This window comes from Mirounga angustirostris, unplaced genomic scaffold, assembly GCF_029215605.1.
Source record: "Mirounga angustirostris isolate CCGP_5_RB_7025 unplaced genomic scaffold, mMirAng1.0.hap1 SCAF_1, whole genome shotgun sequence".
In the NCBI taxonomy this organism is placed as follows: Eukaryota; Metazoa; Chordata; class Mammalia; order Carnivora; family Phocidae; genus Mirounga; species Mirounga angustirostris.
This window is the reverse complement of record NW_026991709.1, coordinates 67,068,279-67,091,558: the sequence shown is the minus strand read 5'-3', so window position 1 is coordinate 67,091,558 and position 23,280 is coordinate 67,068,279. Positions and strand designations below refer to the sequence as shown.

At 48.0% G+C, this 23,280-nt stretch overlaps 1 protein-coding gene across 3 annotated transcripts in view; it reads right to left on the bottom strand.

Moving 5' to 3' along the window:
* The window catches only part of PDIA5 (protein disulfide isomerase family A member 5), a 91,865-nt gene extending 71,590 nt beyond the window's left edge, over positions 1-20,275 (bottom strand). The window contains exon 1 of one of the 3 annotated variants that reach the window (XM_064570528.1): positions 20,109-20,275. In XM_064570528.1, coding sequence (XP_064426598.1) covers positions 20,109-20,153 — 45 coding nt within the window. In that variant the 5' untranslated portion in view covers positions 20,154-20,275. The remainder of the gene's footprint in view (positions 1-20,108) is intronic. The other 2 variants (XM_064570456.1, XM_064570496.1) reach the window with 2 other exon arrangements.
* Positions 20,276-23,280: the final 3,005 nt, after the last annotated feature.

The following is a 23,280-nucleotide window of genomic DNA, read 5'->3' as shown; positions in this document are numbered from 1 at the left end:
CACTGCCCAGCCCATTCCCAGTCTCCAACTCGCCACTCCTCTTCAGGCCCTTTTACAAAGCTGTATGAGCTGCATACTACACAAGCAGGCTGCATGGATGCACTAGTCACCTACTCAATCCAGGCCCCTCTGGGAAGTCAGTGTCTGTACCCCACACTGCACCCCAACACCATACACCAGGGAAATGTGAAAACTCCATCCCACCTAGAAGCACTGAAGCACAAAGCCACAGAAAAGTAAGATCACTTCTCATATTTAGGTTGGGAATGGAAGGTTTTCAGCTTTTCCCACTTAGCCAATGATCTCAGGAGGCCAGCCAACAAGAAACGAGCAATTCTTCCCAGATAACCCGGAGACCAGCCTTGGATACTGGAGACCCCAAGCACCTCTGCAGGCACAAGGAGGGGTGGGCTGGAAGCAGGCTGGGGAGGAGGTGTGTTAAAAGTCTGAGTCAGGAACAGTCACACAGCAGATCCCCTCACCCAGCCCACATAGCTAGCCAGCAGCCCCTTGCCTAGCTGGCAGAAAACACAGGGCTACTATATGGAGAGACTAAGAAAAGCTCTGCTGGGAGACACCAGGCAGACAGTAGAAGTATGGCCCTGAGAGAAAACAAGGGGATTAAGGGAAAGTCTACAAACTGAACCTTGAGACACCCATCCCCCTGAACCCCCACTTCCCTGACATCTCCTCTCCGTTTTCCAGAATGCTGCCAGTCTTATTCCCCCAGGCAGGAGATTACAGAATTTTTCTCTGTGGAAACTGAGAAGCACAAGAAAAACAGCCTAAAGATGGTGATTTGGAGATCCTCCAGTGAAACAACTGAGTTCCCACTGAAATGCCCACTGTGAGGCCCTCTCAGTAAACAAGCACCCTCTACCTCCTCCTCACACTCACAGTCTCCAATGCATGTGCCAGTGCCTTGCTATTCAATACAGATAACCCAAGTTCCCCAGATATTTGAGGAAAGCCCTCAACACAAAAGACAGGGATGAAAACGAACTAAAAAAGGATGACATTTAGAAGAAAAGGAATGGAAAATAGCAAAACTATGATTATTATTCTCAGAGAAATGAAATGCTGCATCCATAAAACAAGAATAGAATGTGGGGTGCCTGGGTGGCTCAGTCAGTTAAGCATCTGCCTTCGGCTCAGGTCATGATCCCAGGGTCCTGGGATCGAGCCCCACATCGGGCTCCCTGCTCAGCAGGGAGCCTGCTTCTCCCTCTCCCTCTGCCCCTGCTCTTGCTTGTGCTCACTCTCTCTGTCAAATAAATTTTAAAAATTAAATTAAAAAAAAGAATAAAATGCTACAAGAAAGGAATAGTCAAAGAGGATCAGGAAAAATTCTTGGAAAGTAAAACTCTCACAGAACTAAAAAATTTCAATACAGTTGAATGTAAAATTTTTAAAAACTCCTAGAAAATAAAACATAAAATCAAGAAATAAAAAATAGAAGAAAAAGGTAAGAAAAATAAGAAAATGGATCCATTAAGTGCAAGAGCCAAATTAAAGTAACCCCAGAAAAAGAAATAAACAGAGGAAAAGAAACTTTCAAAAAAAAAAAAAGTACTTCAAGAAAATACCCCAGACTAAAAGAATGTAAGTCTCCAGTTGAGACGGTCCCACACAATGAACAAAAAAAGACTCTCACCAAAGTACATCTCCTAAAACTTTCAGAACATTGCTGATAAAGAGGAGATTCTGAAAGTTTCAAAGAAAAAAACCCCACCACATACAAAAAGATCAGGTATCAAATTGGCCTAAGACTGCTCATCAGCACAGCGGAGGACAATGAAGCGTTGCCTTCATGACTCTCATGCAACATGATCACCAACTGGAATTCTATATCCAGCCAAACTATCTGTCAATTGTGAGTATAGATTTACTTAGGCTTAAGAGCTCAGATGTGAAAAACTTACCACCAATACACCCTTTCTAGGGAAAATACTGGAAGTCATGCTCCAGCAAAACAAATGAGTAAAAAAATCAGAAAGACATGGAACCTAGGAAACAAAGGATCCCACAAAGAGAGGCAAGGAGAATTACCATGTTGATGGTGAACAGGAGTCCACGACATATACCCTGTAGTCTACAGAGCAACCAGCCCATAATGGAGCAAGGACAAAGAGCTATGGATGAATGTGGTCAATAAAAGGAGGCAACTGTAGATGATCTGATATGCTTGATTATACTGATCAGTTAAACAATCCGACCAAAGTAACATAGCTAATAAGTAACAGGACCAGAACCTGAACCTTAGTCTATTTGACCTGATGCCCTCTCAGTCCATTGCCTCTTTGCAGCCAGAAGTCTTGAGCTGCAGCTGAGCTCTACCAACTCAGTAGCTAAGATGCCTAGCCAACATCACTCAACCTTCTACGACTTAGTGCCTTGCATCTGACATGGAAATAATGATACCTCCCTAGTGGAACTGCTGTGAGGATGAAATGGGGTAACTTAATGAACATGCTTTATAAATCATAAAGCACTCCCAACGGTATCAGTTACCATAAATTTTAATACGATGTTCCATCTCCGCAGAGTACAAGATAGAAATGTGGCCATATTCTAGTGTTTCTGAATATAATCTGCCATTGGAATGCAAATGTTCCTTCTCCCCAGGGTAAAACTATCCAGGAGGAGGAGCTGAGGATCCCTCATTCTGCCCTGCCAGAGCTGGGTACAATACCCAAGGACCCACTGCCCTTACGTAACCCACCTTGAGAGCTCACCAAAAAGTTCATTCCATTATATTATTACATGTTGTTCTCCTGTTCTCAGGGAGCTAATGGACTTCAGACTAAAAAGTCCATAGCTCAATGCACATGATTGAAGGAAAAAAAGAAAAGAATCTGTTGGAAAAACACACTGATGTTGCTCCAGTTTTAATCCTCAGATAACATGGTCAGTCAGGAAAAACAACTGCCCTTGCCCAGTGCCTCGGTACTTTGACCTGTAGACCAGCCCTCCTGGGACTGGCAGGCACCTCCACTTCTGGAACTGGGGAGAAGGGAAGGGGAAAGGAGCGAGGCTGGGCCCAGTGCCCACCTGCCCGTGCAGTGCAGTGGCATGCCCTTGGGCCACTGACAGCAAAGTGTCTACAGCAGAAACCTCAAGCATCAAATCTTCAGCTTCCTTTCCATCAAACCCAGTTAATCCCTTAGATCGTCTAACCAACAGCCACCCTCACGGTAACCAAACCACTTTCCAGCCAGCCACCAAAGCCTCTGGCCCAACGTTCACCCTCACACAGCAGAGAACTTAAGCTTGCAATAAGGAATGCACTGAGCAAACTGACTGCTTGCACACTATCACCCAGTATGATGCAAGGGTTCAACTGGGCACTGCCCGCGGCCACCCTGGTTTACAACTCCCTATGGAGGTGTCTCCTTCCCCCCTGCGCCCATCCCTACCCCAACCCTAGACTGACTAAGAGCCCTGGAGGGCAGGGCCCAGCACAGTGCCTGGCCCCTTGAAAGCCCCCAGGAAGTGTCTGCTCAGCATCATAACCATGACGTATCACACTGGTTACCACACTGCTGACTCTACAGAGGTCACCCACTAGGAGCATGTCATAAAGTGAGTCCGTGGCAGCTCTTGGGAGACCTGGGAGGGACCACTGAAAGCAGACAGACAACAGCGCAGTGATCGTCTGGATTCAAGTGTCGTGGGAGAGTGTGGGTGGAGCCAACCCGGGGGTCTGGAAAGCCTGGCTCAAGAGCCTCCTCTGGCCATGCCCTTAGACTGGGCAGCCACCAGGAAGGCTGGGGGCGGAAGAACCAGCTAGGTGGCTGCCCAAGGGGAAAGAAATGGGTCTAGCCAAGAGCCTCAGAGGGAAACAAGAGAACTCAGTGATTATTCCTATGTAAGCAAGGAAGGAAGAGAGAAGAGGCTAAAATGATTCCAAGGGTTCTGGGCTAGGTGTGCGGAACGAAAGCCAAAATGGAAGAACTGAGCAGCAATGGCAGAAAGGCTCTGGTCTTCTGTTGAGGAAGGTGGTAGATAATATACTCAGGTGTGGACATGCGGACAGTACAGGCATCCTCCAGGCTGGAGAGTGAGCCCTGAGGCCAGTGAAGGCTCCAGGGTCGGCGTTCAGAGGGAGAAGACAAGGGAACACCTCAGTTGAGGGGCGGAAGAAGGATCGGGAGGAAGGTCAGGAAGGAGAAGGTGGGAAGCGCTGCATCAACACAGACCAGGGAGGAGACACACAGAAAAGCGGGTGAGGGATCTGCAGGCAAGGCCATGGCGAAGTCCCCAGGGACATAATGAGCGAACCCTAGCAGCATGCGGGGGAGGGCGGCCGGAAGCCAAGCTGCCCGGCAGAGAAAGCACACCCAGCGTGGGAGCTGGAGTGACAACAGGCAGCAGCAGAGGTGGCCCAGCCAGTCAGGAGAAGGATAGGCGGGCTCCACTGCGGAGGGACGCGTGTGGGCATGGGAGAGCAGGACTGGCCTAGAGAGGCAGGATGAGGAGATTTGGGAGCAAGAGAGAAAACAGTCGGGACAGCCAGATCCTGGGGCACCAGAAGGCTTGGTGTGCTAAGAGCTAAGATGGCAGGCTTGGCATCGCTGAGAGGGGGAAGGATGAAAGGCCCCTTGGTGCCTGGCCTCAGACGGACTATCCCCTTAGCTCACAACCACAGGGCGACCAGAAGAACAGCCCCTTCCCCCCTCCCCTAAGCCTCTCCTCCAGCCACTTAACATTCTCCCTTCTCCTCCACGTCCATCTATTTTAACCTTTGCAGTGTGCACGCTCCTTCCTTTCCTTAAGATGCAGCTCCAGTGAGCCTTGGATCGCCTTGCCAAGCACCTTCCTGCAGACTTCCTAAGTCACAACCCACAAACCCTGATAACAACAAGAATAAAATGTTAATGATGCACACACTCTCTGCTTTGTCAAGCCCTCAGCGGGGAGTGGGCAGCGTTTGAGAAGCCAGCCACCTTCCCAGCCAGCCATGGAACTGTCCCTGGGTATGGCAGCCTCTTTACATTCTAAGTCACTAGCTTTGGTGTTAGAGGAGAGAAAAAATATATCCCCTTTGTCCACCATCCAAACTCCTTCTGACCTTTCCCAATGATTGCTTTCTTTCTGCTCACCAACCCTCAGCTTTAACAGTATTTACATCAGGTCTGAGCTGCCCCATGGGCTGGGTTGAGGCCCATATGCTCCCCCCACCCCCCACACCCCATGCACGGCAGACTACTGCCGGGAAGGACGGCTGCCCCTGTTTCTGCTGCCAGGGAATCCAGGCCCCCAATGCCACCCCCAACCCCGTCACAGTGCATACCCCCTCAGAACACCAGGCCCCTCCATCAGAGCCGCCTCCGCCCTCCGCCCCAGTCCCTCTTCCGAGCGCGGGAGCCCCTGCCCCACCTCCACCACAGCTGGAAGCAATGTGTCCTCTCATCTTCCAGACGCCCCGAGTGCTCTCCTGCCCTGTCCGTATCAGGGCCAGCCTAGAAGCCCACCCTCATCCTCCCCCTTTGAGCAATTCCCACCCCTCAGACACCAAGGAAAGAGCACTGCTTCTGGAGCCAAACAGACCTGGGGTCAAACCCAGGCACCATCATTTACAACATGACCTCAGATGTTAGCAGCCCTCTCGGGGTGGCATCTCCCCACCTGTAAAGTGGGGAGGATAGTACTGATACCTCCCTTGTGAGGCTGGCTGAGGATTAAATGAGGGGGAGAACCTAACATAATGCTTGGCATACAGAAGTACATGATAATCATAATTACCTTTATTAGTACTATTAGTGAGACAAATCACAGATAGAGCAAGAACAGTGAAATGCGCACCACCTCTTCCTCTCCAGGGCCCTGGCTGCAATCAGGCAAAACAGCACATCCAGGCAGGAAGGAGGGTGCACGTACACACATTCAGGATATAAAACCTGAAATAATCACCCATCTGCATGGCAACCCAGACCAAGAGGCCACACAGCACATGTACAACGCTCCTTGCAGATTTCATGCCCATTTGCCCCTCACCAAACCCAACAAGTGGGGACTAGCCTCATTCCACAGAAAAGGAAATTGAGGCTCAGAGAGGTTATATCACTTACCAAGATCACACAGTAGGTAAGTGGCAGAGCTAGCACCAGACCTCGGGTCTCCTAGCTCCTGGCCAGAGGCAGTCTATTTCTCTCAACCCCACAAGCTCCCTGGACCCAAGCGGAAAAGGAGCACCTCCTTCCCAGGCAGGGGCCTTCAAAGAGGCTGGAAAAGCCCCAAACTTCCAGAATCCCATGGCAAGAAGGGATTTCTAACCCTCTGCTTCCTGCAAGCCCACAGTGCCCAGTTCTCAGGATGCTAGGGCAACTGGCCCAGATGCGCTGCTAATCAGAGCTCGTGTACGGGACTATGCCCCTTTCCAGCTCCTTCTCTCCCTCTCTTAACACACGGCCCACATAAGCTCATCTCTTTTCTTTTTTTAAAGATTTTTTTCCTTGAAAAAAAATTTTTTTAAATAAAGATTTTATTGCTTTATTTGAGAGAGAGAAAGAGAGAATGAGAAACAGCATGAGAGGGGAGAGGGTCAGAGGGAGAAGCAGGCTCCCCGCTGAGCAGGGAGCCTGAAGCAGGGCTCGATACCAGGACCCTGGGATCATGACCTGAGCCGAAGGCAGTCGCTCAACCAACTGAGCCACCCAGGCGCCCAAAGCTCATCTCTTTTCACTTAACCTCCCCCACCATCCCTACCTGACTAACGAGACAAAGAGTGGTACAATTCTAGAAAATAATAGGGAGAACACTCCTTGCCACATTACACCCTCGGCTTGAAAAAGCTCCAGATCTCCGGGGTGCACGCCAGCACCCTCACGTTCTCTGTAGCTGGGGAGGCTGGTGTTACAGATTCACTTTTCAATGCAGACCACGAAGCCAGAGGTATTCAATTATGTAAAAGCAGCTTGCTAAAGGAGGAGGATTTGAAGACAGAAGTTTAGTATTTAGGAAAAAGGGTGGAGGTGGGACTTGACCTTTTTTGCTCTGTCACCTGAAAAAAGATACCCTTCTTATGTTGGGAGCTGTGAAGAAACCGGTTTAATTTAGTGTAACCCACATTTTGCTCAAAATAGTTTTCAAATGTCAGAATCTAAAAGTCTAGACTCTTAAGAAGCTAGTGGTAAAGGGATCCAGGAAAAATGTTAAAAACAGATGACCTGAACCCAAGGTCAGAGAACTCAAACTGGCTGAGAATTTAGAGCTGGAGGTTCGGAGGAAACCGCCAGAAACCCAAGTTGTACCTCGCTTTATTGACTGGTTGTGTGACCTTGGACAAGTCCTCTCTCTTCTCTAAGTTTCTGTAAAATGAAGGGGCCTGAAGTGATTTTTCCAAAGCGCTTTGCAACTGTGACATTTTGGTAAATCCATCCTCATGACCACTACCAGATAAGTACCACAAGGTAATCACACCTTGTGAAAAAAACTGCTGCATTTCTCTGAATATGTGGCCACCCATGTTAAAAGCCACTCCTTTCAGTCTCCCTTGCAGCAAGTGTGGCTATATAACTAAATTCTGGTCCCTAGAATATAAGCAGAAGTGTTATGTGCAACTTTTAGGAACTGTTCCTGATAGACATCTGGGTCTTAGTCCCCTCCTCCTCCTGCCAGATGGAATCGGGACAAGATGGCTGGAACTCAAGCAGCCACCTTCAGACAATGGGGAGAATGGACCTCTTAAAGATGTATAGTAGTAAGATAGAAGGTACCTGGGTCCCTGACCCACAGGGGTATATACTGGCCCTAGAACACTGCTTTCTAGGCTTCAACATGAGTGAAATATATGATCTTTGTAAGGTACTATCATTCTGGGTGTTCTGGCACACATACAAATAGATCTTGAGCACCTACTGGAACAAAAGCTTAAACTAGAAAGAAATATTAACACCTGCTCCAGTTGGAATATTTCAAAGTGTGTAAGGCATTAAATCATGTGTTATACTTCAGATAAATTGCTATAAGGAAGGAGACAGAGGGACTATCAAAGGCTTGATCTACTGTGTTCTTCCCAATTACCCGAGCTTCACTATGCCTGTTTTCATCAGGTGTCTTGGTCACTTGGTGACAACTACCCACAAATGAAAGGAAAATTAGCTAGTAGCTCTCCAGTTTCCCTGCAACCTCAGCCCTTTACTACTGGGGGGGGGGGGGGGGGCACCGCAGGAGACCAAAAGGCCTTGCAGTTCCCAGGCTTGAACTGGGCTGGTTGGTTTCCCCGATACAGGACTCCTCTCCACATTCCTGCCATCTGCAGCCTCCAGAGCCAAGGATTCAAAACGCTGGAGGCTGTTCAATGTAGTGGGCCCAAAAGGCTGTGAGAACTAAATATTTATATGTCCATGTCCTCCACACTACCATCTAATCCTGGATAGCTTCGGTCATTAGAAAGCATAAACTGCCCCCCTCTCCCAGGCCACTCTAGCAGCCCACCACACTCTGAAGGTGGTAAACATGTTCCTTCTTAGGATTCTGTAAGTGAAATACCTCAGTTCCTCACCTGTGCCCTCAAGTCCCTCGCTGTCCTGAATGATCTACCTTAGACACAGCTGTGCTCATGACTGACTCTCAGAGCTATCCCAGGCTGGCAGCAGACTTTTAGAGCTTGGAAAGAATAATGTGCTATATGACTAGAATTTATTTTGGGAAATAAATATCTCTGCTTTCATAATTCAAAATACAGGAAATTAATCTCAACACAAATCTTGACTGGTGGGTCACAGTTAAGAAAAAAGCTGAGACACATCATTAATGAATCTCTTAAATTACGGCGCCCAAATGTCACACAGGGCTGGCAAAAGTACAATTCTTTTGGAAAGCTATTTGGCACAATTTATCAAGTATCTTCAAAGTGTTTATGCTCCTTGACTTGGTAATTCCACTTTTGAGACTCTGTCCTGAGGAAATGAGCAGAGGTTCTGACCGATGACTCATAGGGTCCTACTCGTAAGAGTCAAAAATTGTAAACAACCTAAATATTCAAGAGCAGGGGAATGGTTATTTAGAGGAAACCACTCAACAGAATAACACAGCTATTCAGATGATGTTTTCAAAGACTGCGCAATGAAAAAATATTTGTTTTAATATTAAGTATTAAAAAATAAAATTCAGGGAGGCACCTGGGTGGCTCAGTTAGTTAAGGGTCTGCCTTCGGCTCAGGTCGTGATCCCAGGGTCCTGGGATGGAGCCCCCGTGTTGGACTCCCTGCTCAGTGGGGAGTCTGCTTCTCCTTCTCCCTCTGCCGCTCCCCACCACTGGTGTGTGGGCACTTGCTCTCTCAAATACAGAAATAAAAATTTTTAAAAAATAAAAAAATTAAATTAAAAACAATTCAAATGTACATGGTATGATTACAACCATACACAAAATTATGCTCAGAAAAAGACTGGAAGAAAAAATGCACCAAAGTAAAACTCTGTCCTTGGATAGATTTTATTCTTCTTTCCCTTTACCTATTTTTCTCAGTCACCATAATATGCACGTCCAATTTAAATCTTTAAAGAAAAAAGAAATTATCATCATTTGGACACCAACATGGAAATGATTGGTGTCAAAGTATCACCCCACAAGCAAATATAACTTCAGAAGGGAGAAGCCTGGCAGAAACGTCCTTAACTAAGGGACAAATGCTAGCGACACTAATGGGTAATGGGTAAAATTGACATCATACGCCTCCAGACAGAACGCACTGAATGGAAACATCATCAAAATTCCAGTTGAGGGGAGCCTGGGTGGCTCAGTCGGTGAAGCGTCTGTCTTCGGCTCAGATCATGATCTCGGGGTCCTGGGATCGAGCCCCGCATTGGGCTCCCTGCTCAGTGGGGAGCCTACTTCTCCCTCTCCCTCTGTATACCACTCTGCCTACTTGTGCTCTCTCTCTCTGTCAAATAAATAAATAAAATCTAAAAAAAAAAAAAAAGTTGAAGGACATTCTTAAAAATTATCAAGGTCACAAAAGACAAAGACTGAGAAACCGGTCCAGATTACAGGAAACTAAAGAGATAGGACAATTAAATTCAGCATGTGATTCTGAACTGGGTTCTGAACCAAATGCCACATTCCTGATTGTGATCATTGTACTGTGGTTATGTAAGAGAATATCCTTGCCTTTTAGGAAATACTGAAGTATTCAGGGGGCAAAGGAGCATCATGTCTCTGAACTTTATAAATGTTGAGAGAGAATGTGATAGAACAAATGTGATAAAATGTTAATATGTGTGGAATCTGGGTAAAGAGCAGATGGGAATCCTTTGTATTCTTCTTGCAACTCTGTAAGTCTGAAATTAGTTAGGAAAAAAAAAAAGCTTACCTAAAAAAAGAAAAAAAAAAAAAAAAGATGCCCAGAACACAACCAGATACTGTCCCCACCTCTTCCTGAAACCCTCGGCAGGCCAGCCAGCACGCGCTAGTGGTACTTTCCCATGTAAGGAGAGTGCTGATCTGCCCTCTTCCCTTCCCGCTGACTCTACTCCTCTGCTTACCTGACACTGTAGTTTTTTATAGGATCTATTATATGAAATCTGCAAAGCACTCTGCATGCAGCACATACCTAGAATGGCTTTTATGAGAGAGAGAGAGAGAGAAAGAGAGAAATACAAAAGAACATTCATTTTTAAATATGGGTAATTTATGCCCCTTAATAAGGCAAATTTTAAGCATCTGTCACCAACCACCATGGCTAACTAGCACTCTTTGCCAGGAATGGAGGCCTCACCACAAACCAAGTTTGGGAATTTCACCACTCATCCTTCCCAACGTGCAAATGTCTACCCAGCAGCCTTTGAAATAAAAACAAGCACCGTGAGTCCCTGAATGGGGTGTGTGTCTGTGTGTCAGACACACAGAGAGGGCCTGGCCCTGAGCTATGCACCCCTGACTAGCTGCAGCTGAGGAGCTAAATGTGCTTATTAAAAAAGAGAGAGAGATGGGAAAGCACTGGCAAGGAACAGAACCCAAGAGCGAATTCTTCAGTCCCCAAATCCAGGGCCCAGGGATGAGCCCCTGATCCTGAGAATTGTCCAAGTGCAGAGTGCCTACTCTGTGACCAGGAGCAGCTAAGCAATCCACATGCCTATCTCATTTAATTATCTTGGCAAGAGAACTCAGTAGGTCCTTTTGGTATATCGATTTTATAGGTAAGGAAACTGAGACAAGGAGGAGCTAAGAAATAAGAAACTTGCTGAACATCACACAGCAAATAGGTGAGAGCGCAGTGACGCAGAGCCCAGTCTCACAGGCTCAGGTGCTCCGACTGGAGCACGGAGACCACAGATTCCTAGAGCCACACACACCACACTGCTCGCTCTTCTAAATACAAAGCCTGGTACGTTTCTTCTGTGTTGCTTGCTTTAAAAGCTACACCTTCCATGTGTGCCACGCACTACAGGGTTCCTCCCTTGCGTTCCCCACAGCATGTGGCTGTCAACAAGGGACAATTCAGGGGCAGGACAACTGATCCGAGAGCTTATAAAAACAGGTTTTCTTATCCTGAGGTTGCAACTGCAGTGCATTTAACCAGGACTTAAGTCCCTAAAGCTTTTAATGTTTTGAAAAACCTCTTTGAGAGCCAAGAGGGCTTTGGGCCGCCTGCCAGCCTGGTGTGCCAGGCCTGCTAACAAGGAAGAGCTGGTTGGGGGAACAGTGAATCAGGCAGCAGGGAGGGAGGGAGAGCAGGTAAATTCCCCACTCCGGTAATCCAACTCTGCCTCAAAGCTCAGTTAATTGATAAGAAAATAACAATTCACGACCCACGGTGTACATCGATGCTTTTACATACGTTACCTCTCTCAGTCCTCTAATGTTGAGGGTTTAAGCCAGTGTTTCCCCCCCCCCACTTCAAGCATCAACCCATGAGCTGAGTCACAAAATCAATTCAGTGGATTACCACCAGCATTTTAAAAATGACATTAACTAGAAAACCTCAGTATGTACCATAAATAGCAAGACTAAGTGTTCAGTAAAACATATCTTTTGTATTTACGTACATATATACTTGGCTATAATGTAAAATGTACAGTTGTATTTGCAGCAGTCGCAGTAAAAATACTTGAAAAACTGTCATAAACAATCTGCATGGGAGGTCGTGCTATCCCCACTTTAGAGACATGAAAACTGAGGCTCACAGAAGCGAAGGGACAGTCCTCAGGGGAAGCCTAAGACTTGCTTGACTTCTGAACGTGCAAGTTAACGTGAACATTTCCCACTGGTATCCCTCAAGCCCTCTTGGCTCCCATGAGCTCCACCCAAAACAAGACTGGAGAGACCAGCAAGTCCGCCTTCCCCTCCGGTGCAGCCATCAAGCGTGACCAACTGAAAAGAGCTGCAGCGACAACCTGATCCATCTTCCCCTGCTACCTGCTTGCCCACAGTTCCCCACATGCCTTCAGAGGAAAGGAGAGCAGTGCATGCTTCAGCCCAGTGCCACCTCACAGCGTCCCCAGTGTACATGGGCCATGACACGGGAGAGACACTCAGCCCAGAGCCATGGCCTTGGCTGGCAAAACACTAGGCACAGAAACTTGTAAATCTGCCTGCTTTGTAGGCACAACAGCTCTAAGTATAGGTTTTTTAGAAATAGACTCCTGAGCCATATCCTTGAAGAACATCATCCCACAGATCCGGGGAGACTGGGAATCCAACTGTACACATATCCCCTTGAAGGGGATTTGGATCCACAGCCAGGCTGGGAAACCTCTGCCACCCACCCATCTTTGGGCTCCACGTCACTCCGCTCTCCTTCACAGCCAGAATTTTCCATCTCCGCTCAGCCCCCATCCATTCCTCAGCCCCCTCAGATCTGCCCCTATCACCACACCAAGAAGACGCTGAGCGAGGACTTGCAGTGACTTCCACACGGATAACCCTACAGGCATGTCCTCTTCTCCTGTGCCTCATCTTTTTGAACCCCAGCGGGACACTCCTGGCCTCCCTCCTACCTCTCCAGCCATGCCTCCTATCTTCTTTACAATCCTTTGTCCCCCCCAGCCTTTAAATGTTGAAGTTCCTCAGGCCCCCATTGCTCCACCTTATCTTTCCTCTCTATACTCTCCATGGGGGTCTCACCCACCTCCAGAGGAGCACCCCTAAATTAACATGTCCAGCTCAGACCTCCCTCTTCGGCGCCATATCCTCACATCCTGCTTACTCAGTGCTTCTTAAACTGGGGTCACATAGACTTCTCAAATGCTAAAAACCTAAATCTCATACAAATAGATATTGAGCCTCTTTCAAAGTGTTATTGAGCTCTTAATAAGGGACCCACTAAAATAGTTACATCAAAAAAGGATATAAGGGGGTGCCTGGGTGGCTCAGTCAGTTAAGCGTCTGCCTTCCGCTCAGGTCATGATCCCAGGGTCCTGGGATCACATGGGGCTCCCAGCTCAGCGGGGAGCCTGCTTCTCCCTCTCCCTCTGCCTCTCCCCCTGCCTGTGCTCTCTCTCTCAAATGAATAAATAAAATCTTTAAAAAAAAAAAAAAAGGATATAAGGGAAAAAAGACTTAAAAAATATGTCAAAAAAAGAAGTTATAAGAAACTAATATGCATATAGTTCATGGAGGGGGAAAAAGAATCCTGTTAGAAGACTGCTAAATTCGATACAAAACTGGTTAATGTCCTGCAAGGCAATCACCTCCGGGTCTCTCTTCTCTACCAAAGAGAAATCATTTGCATTGTATCTACCTGTAGAGTATGGGTCCTAAAGAATAATAAACAAAGGTATATTTCCTAGAGCACCAGGTGGCCCTTAGGTGGCCTTCTTACACAATGCTCTAGTATGACATTAAAAAGACACTAAATCAGCTTTTCTTTCCAAGTTTTGGGATAATTCTTCTTTACACTGAGGTCTGTGAACTTGGGTGGGGAAAAGTTATGTTTATTTTCACTAAGCTCTAAATGAAATTTAGCCTTACCTTTATTACAAATGTAGGTAACAAACTACAGAAGCACTAGCGAGTGTCTCTGACTTTGCCACCAGCAGAAATCATATGTATTTTTTTGCCCTTATCCCCCAGAAACCACATTTTTCTCATAACAAAAGGTGCAGATATCTTGAAATACTGTTTATGCTCATCACTAAATATTACAGAAAATACCAAACCTGCCATTATATTCATAAATGATGCATTTATGAATATAAGTATTATTTTTATCATATACTTGTTATATTTTGATAACTGTATTTCAGTATCATTGTTTTGCTTTGTAATCTTATGCATTGTTTTATACATTTAAAAACATTATTCTAAGAAAGGGTCTGTCCATAAGTCCTAAGAGAAGCCTTTCCTGACTAACCCTGCATTAAAGTTAGGGACCTGTGTTACACATTCTTTTATCACCTTATATTTCCTCTTTCCAGCACTTTACTACCTGAATTAATAAATTAGTGGCTCTCCCACTAGGCAATGGGAGGAAGGGATGGTGTCCATCTTATTTATCATTATGTCCCTACTGCCTCAGCATGGTATATCTGACTCGTAAGACTGTCAAGAAATATCTGTTTAAAAAGAAAGACCTGTGGGATGAATGAACATCTGTGACACGGTAGCATGCAGATGCTTGTCCACATTCCTTAGAGATACAGAGCATGTACCATACTCTGCCCAGGACCTAGCAAAGTCAGACCCCTTGACAAAAGCAAACTCACTTGTTCTTCACAAGCCTGCCCTACTTGGCCCCAACAACAGAACTTTCCAGCCAACCCCACTTCTAGGCTCAGAGACTAGATTTCCTCTATGTTTCAGCCCCAGCAGTGGGCCCTCAATCTAGATCTCCATTAATACCTTCTAAAGCAAGGATTAAAGCATCTGCTCATAAGTTAAAGGCATCTGCTCAAGCCAAAGGGTTGGAGGGGGGAGTGGACACTCTACCCCAACCCCAGAGAGCTACAATGAAGTCAGGCACAGGCTCGCCATCAGATCATCTGGGAACAGAGTGCGTGTTAAACTGGGGGCTCAGGATGACCCTGGAGAATAAAAGACACCAAAAGGGTATTCTAAACCTACAGTCCATCTGAGTGTATTTAACCCCCCACCACATGATTGCAAAGCTAATATTCAGAAGCAGTTTCACCAACATAAAATATGTGGAAATGCTTTGCAAACTCTAAGGCCCTCTACAAATGTGCCGAGTGTTGTGTAATTCTCGTCAGCAGATCAACTGGGTAGCCAGAGGCTCTATTCAGTGCTGCAGGATGCACCAGGCAACCCAGCAATGGGTGGGCATCACTGCTCCTCCCTTCTCCCACTGGGACCTAAGATGCTAGGTACGGGGAGGGTGGGAGTCAAAGAAACCATGGAAGTCCTAGTAACATAAGAGAACTTAGGCTCCCTACACCCCATGCATCACTCTCTGACCCGCCGTCACTTAGCCTCCAAAACCTGCCACCACCCCCAAATGAGACATGAGAGCCCCAGAGATCAAAACCACAAAGCTGGGGCAAACCCTCCAGGGAGACAGTGTGGAATAACATTCTCAAGAGAGGATCCACTTTCAGAAGAAAGGGGAGAGAAACACAGAGCACCTAAATCTTCAGCCCCTCGGCAGCCCCCGCCCCCTCATCCAGAGGCTCTGCAGAGACCCACTGGGAGAGACAGAGTCCAGAGCCCAGAGGAACTGTGATGGGGAGAGCCCCAGCAGTACCCCCAACGCCCAGCCTGAAGCCTCTGCTCACACCCCCTCTAGCCCTCTACTGCCTTCCAACTGGCTTCCCCGGCACCTCTCCTTCAACTTGAGGTAATTGCCATGGCTCCCATTTACTGGGCCCTCCCGCAGGCCAGCACTGTGCTGCGTGCTTCCTGTATTATCTCGGATGCTTTCAAAGAGGCAAATGGGTATCAATAGCACCACTAACAAGCAAGAAAATGGAGGCAGGGCCCAAGGTCACACAGCTCCTGAGTGTCAGGCTGGCTAAAAACCCATATTCTATCCACAGCATCACACTTGACTTTATCTCCTAGATAACAGAGAAGAAAGTATTGTTCTGGGAAAATTAATCCAGTCTCTTCCACTCCAACCCAAGCCTACACCGTGGACTGACTGCTCTTGTTATTAAAAGAGCAGCTCTCATCATGTCTCTCCATTACCTACAGAAGCAAGTCCCCAAAGCTTTGCCAGTCATGTAAGGTTCTTTACAATCCACTTTTCCAATCTTATTCGCCGTCCCCAGACTCAAATCTTTCCTTCCACCCAGCCTGGCCCATAACTCCTCACTGCCCGTATTTCTGTCTCAGACAGTTTCCTTTCTCTGCCTGCAACACTGGTTCATGGACTGGGGACGACTGTGTGCCAGGGCCCAGGCTAGGTGCTGGGGACACAATGGACAGAACAGGGAGGACACCCCCCCACTCCCAATCTCAGAGCTCAGAGTCAGTCCTCGTTGTGAGGCATGAGCTAGGCCCCTTCTCTGTGACTAGGTGCCCCTCGGCCCAAAACCCTAGCACTCGGTGTGTGCCACCAACTCATTCCTCCAACTCATGTGTCACCTCTGTTTTAAAACTTCCTCTGTAATGTGTTTATTTCTGTGGGAAAAGTGCACTCCAGGTTCCAAACAGCATTATAAATGGCAATTAGGTCCCCAGGCCAGCCCACAAAAGCCTATTAAATATATAATGGTGTAGAACCTAAATACGTGTACATTAAAAGCTCTGCGGGAGAGACCAGGAACAAACATCTCCTGCTTCCTGCACCCCCCACCCCCCACTGTCCCACCAGGTGCTGAGCGTCAAGGCACAGTCAAGGGCAGAGGCCAGAGCAGTGACTGGGGAAGAGGGAAGCAGGTGGAAGATGGGGGACTGGGACAGCAGAGATGGAGCAGGAAGAAACCTGATTTATAATTCAGGAGCCTGGCACCAATCCCAGCTCTGCCTTACAAACACAGTGGCCTTGAGACCCTTCCCTCTCAAAGCCTCACTTTTCTAAAATGAAAGAGCTGAGTTATATCATTAGTTCTCAACCAACTGAGCTGGGTCACTTCGCGTCCTCGCCAGCTCTGACAAGTCTCCATTCTGAGGACTGGAGGTAGACTACACCACAAGCAGCGAGGATGGTCTGGGGAAGGGGCAGCCGCAGAGAGAAGCTGAGCTGGGCAGCAGGAAGGGGCAGTCAGCCGCAGGGGCACGGGCAGGACAGCACAGCTTCCCCAGGCCGAGGGCAGAGACACGCAGCGGGGAGGGAGGGGCTAGAACGAACTTGTCCCAAGAGTTGACTGTGACTCTTTTCATCCCCGTATTTTTGTGGAAGGCTGAGAGGCCGGCCCCAAAGGAACACTTTTTCCTTTATTAACTTTTCTGATCAAAAACTAATACATACTCATACAGAAAACTTGGGGAAACAGGGAAAAAAAAGCACAAGCAAAGAAGTAAACAAACGGGGCGCCTGGGTGGCTCAGTCAGTTAAGCGTCTGCCTTCGGCTCAGGTCATAATCCCAGCGTCCTGGAATCAAGCCCAGCATCGGGCTCCTTGCTCAGCAGGAAGCCTGCTTCTCCCTCTTCCACTCCCCTTGCTTGTGTTCCCCTCTCTCGCTGTGTTTCTCTGTCAAATAAATAAAAATCTTTAAAAAAAAAAATAAACATTTAAAAAAAAAATAAACATCCCCCACAGCTGTGCCTTCCTGAACAATCGCTGTTGACATCATCCAAAATTCCTCAACCACTTATGTAGCTATCTTCAGCCACCCTGGGATTCATGTTGTACCCTGCTTCTCCCCTAATTATCACACTCAAGCACTTTTTCACATCCCTAGACAGTCTTCATAAGCATCATAAAATATTTTGATAATCATGGCATTCTAGTAAATATAAACATTCTTTATAAACATCACTTTCCATGGCATGGACAGGACCAAAAGTCATTTAAACCATGCCGTTATTGTTGAGCATTTAAGCCATTTCCGAATTTTTGCTACTGTAAAAAATGTGGTAGGTATGTATCACTGTCCATGAATCTCTGTAGACCCCTTTATACTGCTTCATGTCCCTTGGGTCACAGCCTAGTGCTCTGCACATATCGGCTCTCAGTAAATATTGAGTGAACAAGGAAACCCCATACACTCCCAGGACCTGGGGAGCTCTTATAAGATGGACATAGAGTTTAAATTTACACAGGCCCACCCTGGTATCCACCAGCCACTCGGCACTGAGACTGCACCAATGACACCTGCTGAGCTGAGCTAGGGCGTGGGGAAAGGACAATGTCAATTTCATGCTGCAGATTCCCAGCTCCAGTGCTCTGGGCAAACCTACCCACCCTTCTGTACCTCCAGGTGGAGGGCATCAGCAGACCTCAAAGGCCTTCCTGGCTCCCCCACACTCCCTCCAGACTGTACAACCCACTGCCTCAAGAAAGCCAGGGCTGACCTTCCTGCCAAATTAATGTGTGGCCCCCCTTCAATGGAGGCTCCCAGCCCTTCGGGTATTAGTGCTCACTGTCCTGTCTTTATTTGCTCACAGGACTGACTCCTCTGCCCAAACCAGGGCAGCACCATGGAGGGTAGGGACAATCTGTGCTTTGCTCTCCAGCCAAAATCCAATCCAGTGCCAAACAATGTGGTTGATAAATAAATATTTGCTGAATGAAACTTCTTCCCAGATTCCCAAGCCCTGTCTTTTTACAGGAGGCGGGGAGGGGGAGAAGAAAAGAGGAAAGCAGGACCCCCTAAAACAAGCCAAGTGCAAAGACCTGATAAGGGCTCCCGCTGGAGCTGGCCCCCTCTACCCAGTTCTGCAGTACCACCTGGCCTAGAGACCAGCCCAGGCCAGCTGGCTCCAGAAAACAGAATGCAAAACAGATCATCCACACACAGACGCAGGTGAAGGGACACTGTCCCACTCCAGACTAGTTCTCTCCCAGAGGGAGAAAGGTTAGAGCTAGGGGACAGGGAGCTTCCTTTCCCACCCACTTCCAGACAATCAGAAAAGACAGGGCCACTCCTCACTGGTGATCTGGAGGGTATCTGGAGATGGAAGGCAGGGTATCTGGAGATGGAAGTGTTTAAAGTAACTAAATCCACACTCCAGTTTTCCTCTTTATGTTGCCCAGCATCCTTGCCACACCCAAAAGAAAAAAACCGAAAAATCTGCGCTGGAGAGGGTGCTAGCAGCAGAAAGTTTTTCCCTGGAACTTCAGGCAAAAAAGAAAAAAAGGAACCAAGATTGTCCTAAAACAAGGGAGACCAGAAATTATGGAGACATGTGGAAACAGGCCACATTATCCCATCACACACTCACAGTAACACCACCGCCAAACCCGCAGAGCCCAGGGCACTGTTGGCCACACACATTCTGGCCACTTCTAGGGATGCCCTGGAGCCACCCCCACCCCCAACCCCCGCCCTTCCAAGTGCAGCAAACTCCTCTCAGAGTCCACCACTCCCAGCACACTGGCCCACCCGTCTTTCACTCTTGTATGATGGTGCAATTCACAGAATTTCCTCCACCCGACCCCCCTGGTGGCCTTGTGAGGGGGGTGCCTTTACCGTCCCCATTTCAAGGATGAGGAGACTAAGTCAGATATATTAAATGATACTCCGTGTCACAAACTAGAAAGTGGCTGAGGTAAGAGCCAACAGCAGTTGGGTGTAGGAGCAGACCTCCTCCGCAGACCCCACCCAGCCCGCCCAGGGTGCCTGCAGGCGGGGGCCCAGGCGGTGACCGGCAGTTGCCCGGCTGCTCAGGGTGGAAACCAAGAACAAGGTGGCCTTAAAGCAAGGTTTCCGGCAGTGCAGGTATAAAGCACCCCCATGCCACCCCGCACTCACACAGGTGCAGGGCCCAGAGTCTGGGCGCGGCGCACCCCCCAATCCGCGGTTGTCCCGCGCTAGGCGGCGGCTGCCCCCTGACTTGTACCCCCGCAAAGTTGTGCCCGCGGCGTAAGCATGCAGCGCGGCTCCCTCCAACCCCTGCGCGCTGGAGCGCTCCGCCAGGAGGGCACAGGGGCCGCCCCGCTGCCTCCCCCACAGCCACCGGGTCCCCGCCTGCCCCGCACGCCCCCACCCCGGGACCTGGAGGCTTCTCCCTGCACGTCCCGCGAGGGCCGGGAGCACGGAGCGCGGACCCCAACGCGGGGCGCACATGCCGCCCCGGCCCGGACCCCAGCTCCGCAGCCTCACCGAGATCGCCAGCAGCAGCAGCCATGCCCGCGCGACCCGCGCCATCCCTGCCGCTGCTGCTTACGGCGGGCTCCGCTCTCCACTCAGGCTCCCGCGCCCGCAGCTCCGTCAGGTCCAACAAGCCACGGCCACTTCCCAGCCTCTCCCCGCCTCCGAGTTCCTGGTGCCACGTCTGCCAAAGCATGCGCACCAGGCTGGGAGAGGCGGCCGGGAAGAGGTGCTTGCTGGGAGTCGTAGTTTGCTGCAAGGCTGGGCTGGGGGCCTCTAGCGTGGACTTGGCCCTAAGGGCACAGAGGCGCGTGAGTGGAGCCCGAAATGGCAAGGTCAGCCAGTAAGGGAAGGCAATTGATTTGCAGGGTTAAGGCTGTGCCTGAAGTTTCAGAAACAAGACCTCATTCAACTCACAAAAGTCAGTTTCATTTTCCCCACTTTGATGATGAAGAGGCAGCCCAGAGAATTCAAGTAATTTGACCCAAATCACAACGGTTTGCAAAAGGGAGAATCCAGCGCTCCTTGTGGAGGGTAGGAAAAGCTCACCCCTAACCTGTCTTGTTCATTCAGAAATACTTTATTGAGCTACTGGAAAAGAGTTTGGCAGTTCCTCAAAAAGTTAAACATGGATTACCATATGACCTAAAAATTCCACTTCTAAGCATATACGTAAAAGAATTGGAAATAGGTATTCAAACAAATGTTTGTACACAAATGTTCCTAGCACCATTATTCACAATAGCCAAGAGTTTGCCAGCTCAAGTGGTTAGCAAAATATGGTACATCCATACAGTGGTATATTACTCAGGCATAAAAAGCAAGTACTGATATGGGCTATAATGTGGATGAACCTAGAATATATTATTTATTGCAATATTATGCTAAGAAAGAAGCCAGACACAAAAGATTGCATATTGTATGATTACATTTATATGAAATATCCAGAAATAGGTAAATCCATAGGGACAGAAAGCAGATTAAAGATTGCCTAGGGCTGGTGGGGAGGAGGGTTTGTGAAGTGAATGCTCACTGGGTACAGGATCTCCTTTGAGGGTGATAAAAATATTTTGGAAAGAGGTAATGGTTGGACAAGATTGCGAATGTACTAAACGCCACTGAATTGTCCATTTAAAAACGGTTACTTTTATGTTATGTGAATTTTACCTCAATAAAAAATTCAAAAAACCCCCCGCAAAACTCTATTGGGACGTCTGGATGGCTCAGTCGGTTAAGCATCTGCCTTTTTTTTTTTTTAAAGATTTTATTTATTTATTTGACAGAGAGAGACATCAACAGAGGGAACACAAGCAGGGGAGCGGGAGAGGGAGAAGCAGGCTTCCCGCGGAGTAGGGAGCCCGATGTGGGGCTCGATCCCAGGACCCCGGGATCATGACCTGAGCTGAAGGCAGACGCTTAACGACTGAGCCACCCAGGCGCCCCATGCATCTGCCTTTGACTCAGGTCATCATCCCAGGGTCCTGGGATCAGTCCTGCATTGGGCTCCTTGCTCAGCGGGGAGTCTGCTTCTCCCTCTGCCTGCCTCTTCCCCTGTTTGGGCTCTTTCTCTCTCTGTCAAATAAATAAATAAATAAATAAAATCTTAAAAAAAAAAAAACCTCTATTGAACTCATTCCATGTGCTAAAACATTCTTGCATGCAGTTATTCATTCAAAAATGTTCATTGAACATCTACTACATCCTGAGGTTCAAGATATACCGTAGTGAGATGGACGAGGAAGTGCACAGACTGGGCTTAGTAGGTTATAGGTGAAAGATCTTTGCTTACTGTCTAGAGGTTCAAAGCTCAAAACTTAGAAGTCATCCTTGACTCGCCATCATTTCTTAACAGGCCTATCCAATCCATCACCATGTCCCGTCATTTCTACCTCCACAGTCTATCTCTTCTGCCGCCTCCTGAGTCTAAGTCGCTAACATGTCTCACCTAAGCAAGGGTAAAATCTCCTGATGCATTTCCTGCCTCTTCCTTCTCATACCTCCTATAATGCATTTGTTAATGTTAGTTGGAGCTTGCCTGTCACTTGCCTGAAACTCTCCAGTGGCTTCCCATTGCCCTTAGAATGAAATTCAAACTCCTCCTCATGACCTGTAAGCCCTGCATTGTCTGGGCCCAGGCCTCTAGAGCTCATCTCCTGCCTCGCCCCTACCCCTGTGCACTTGGCTCCAGCTACGCAGACCATCAGTCTCCTGCCCATCTCCCACCCCTGGGAGCTGTTCCTGCTTCCAGGCTGATACTCTTCCTACAGCCCTCTGCCTCAACATTTTCCCTGGCCCTTGGTCTGCTAGGCTCCTTCAGATCCTTCATGGCCCTCCCCTCAGAGAGGCCCTTGAAGCCTCCCATCTCCAGGAGATTTTTCCCTCCCCACTCCTAAGCCCTTCACTCTCTAGCTCAGGTTCCGTTCATCCCTTGCCCAGCACTTACCACCATCCGCAAGTACTCACTCAGTTGCATTGTCTATTGCTGCGACTGAGATGTAAGTTTCACACCTCTTGTGTTTGCCACCTACCTTCAGAGCCTAGCACAGGGCCTGAGCCTCTGGTGTTTCTCTGAGTTCTTGACGAGTGACTGAATGATTGAATGAGGTGATACGTTGGGGACTTTCAAAAAATCCTGAAGCAGGTTGGGAACAGGGCTTCCTCTGCATGCTCTGCTCTGCAACCTCAAGCTCATGATCTGCATATGGGAAAGTGGGCCTTTCAGCTCTGTGGGTCTCTGTTTCTCATCTATACAATGAAGGGGCTGGTGAGGATGTTAGAACAACCGTACTCTCATACATTGCTGATAGGAGTGAAAACTGGCTCAACTACTTTGGGCAACAGTACAAAATATGTACCAAAATGTTCATAGCAGTTATATTCACAGTAGCTATTGTGGGTTGTGTCCCCCAAAGTTCATATATTGAAATCTTAACCCCCAGTACCTTGGAATGTGACTATTTGGAGAAAGGGCCTTTAAAGAAGTAATTAAGGTTAAATGGATCCATTGGGTGGGCCTTATCCAGTATGACTGGTGTCCTTATAAAAAAGGGACAGTAGAACATACACACAGAAGGGAAGACTATGTGAAGGCACAGAGACAGACAGCCAACTACAAACCAAGAAGAGAAGTCCTCAGGAGAAACCAACCTTGTGGAGGAAAGGGAACCCTTGTGCTCTATTGGTG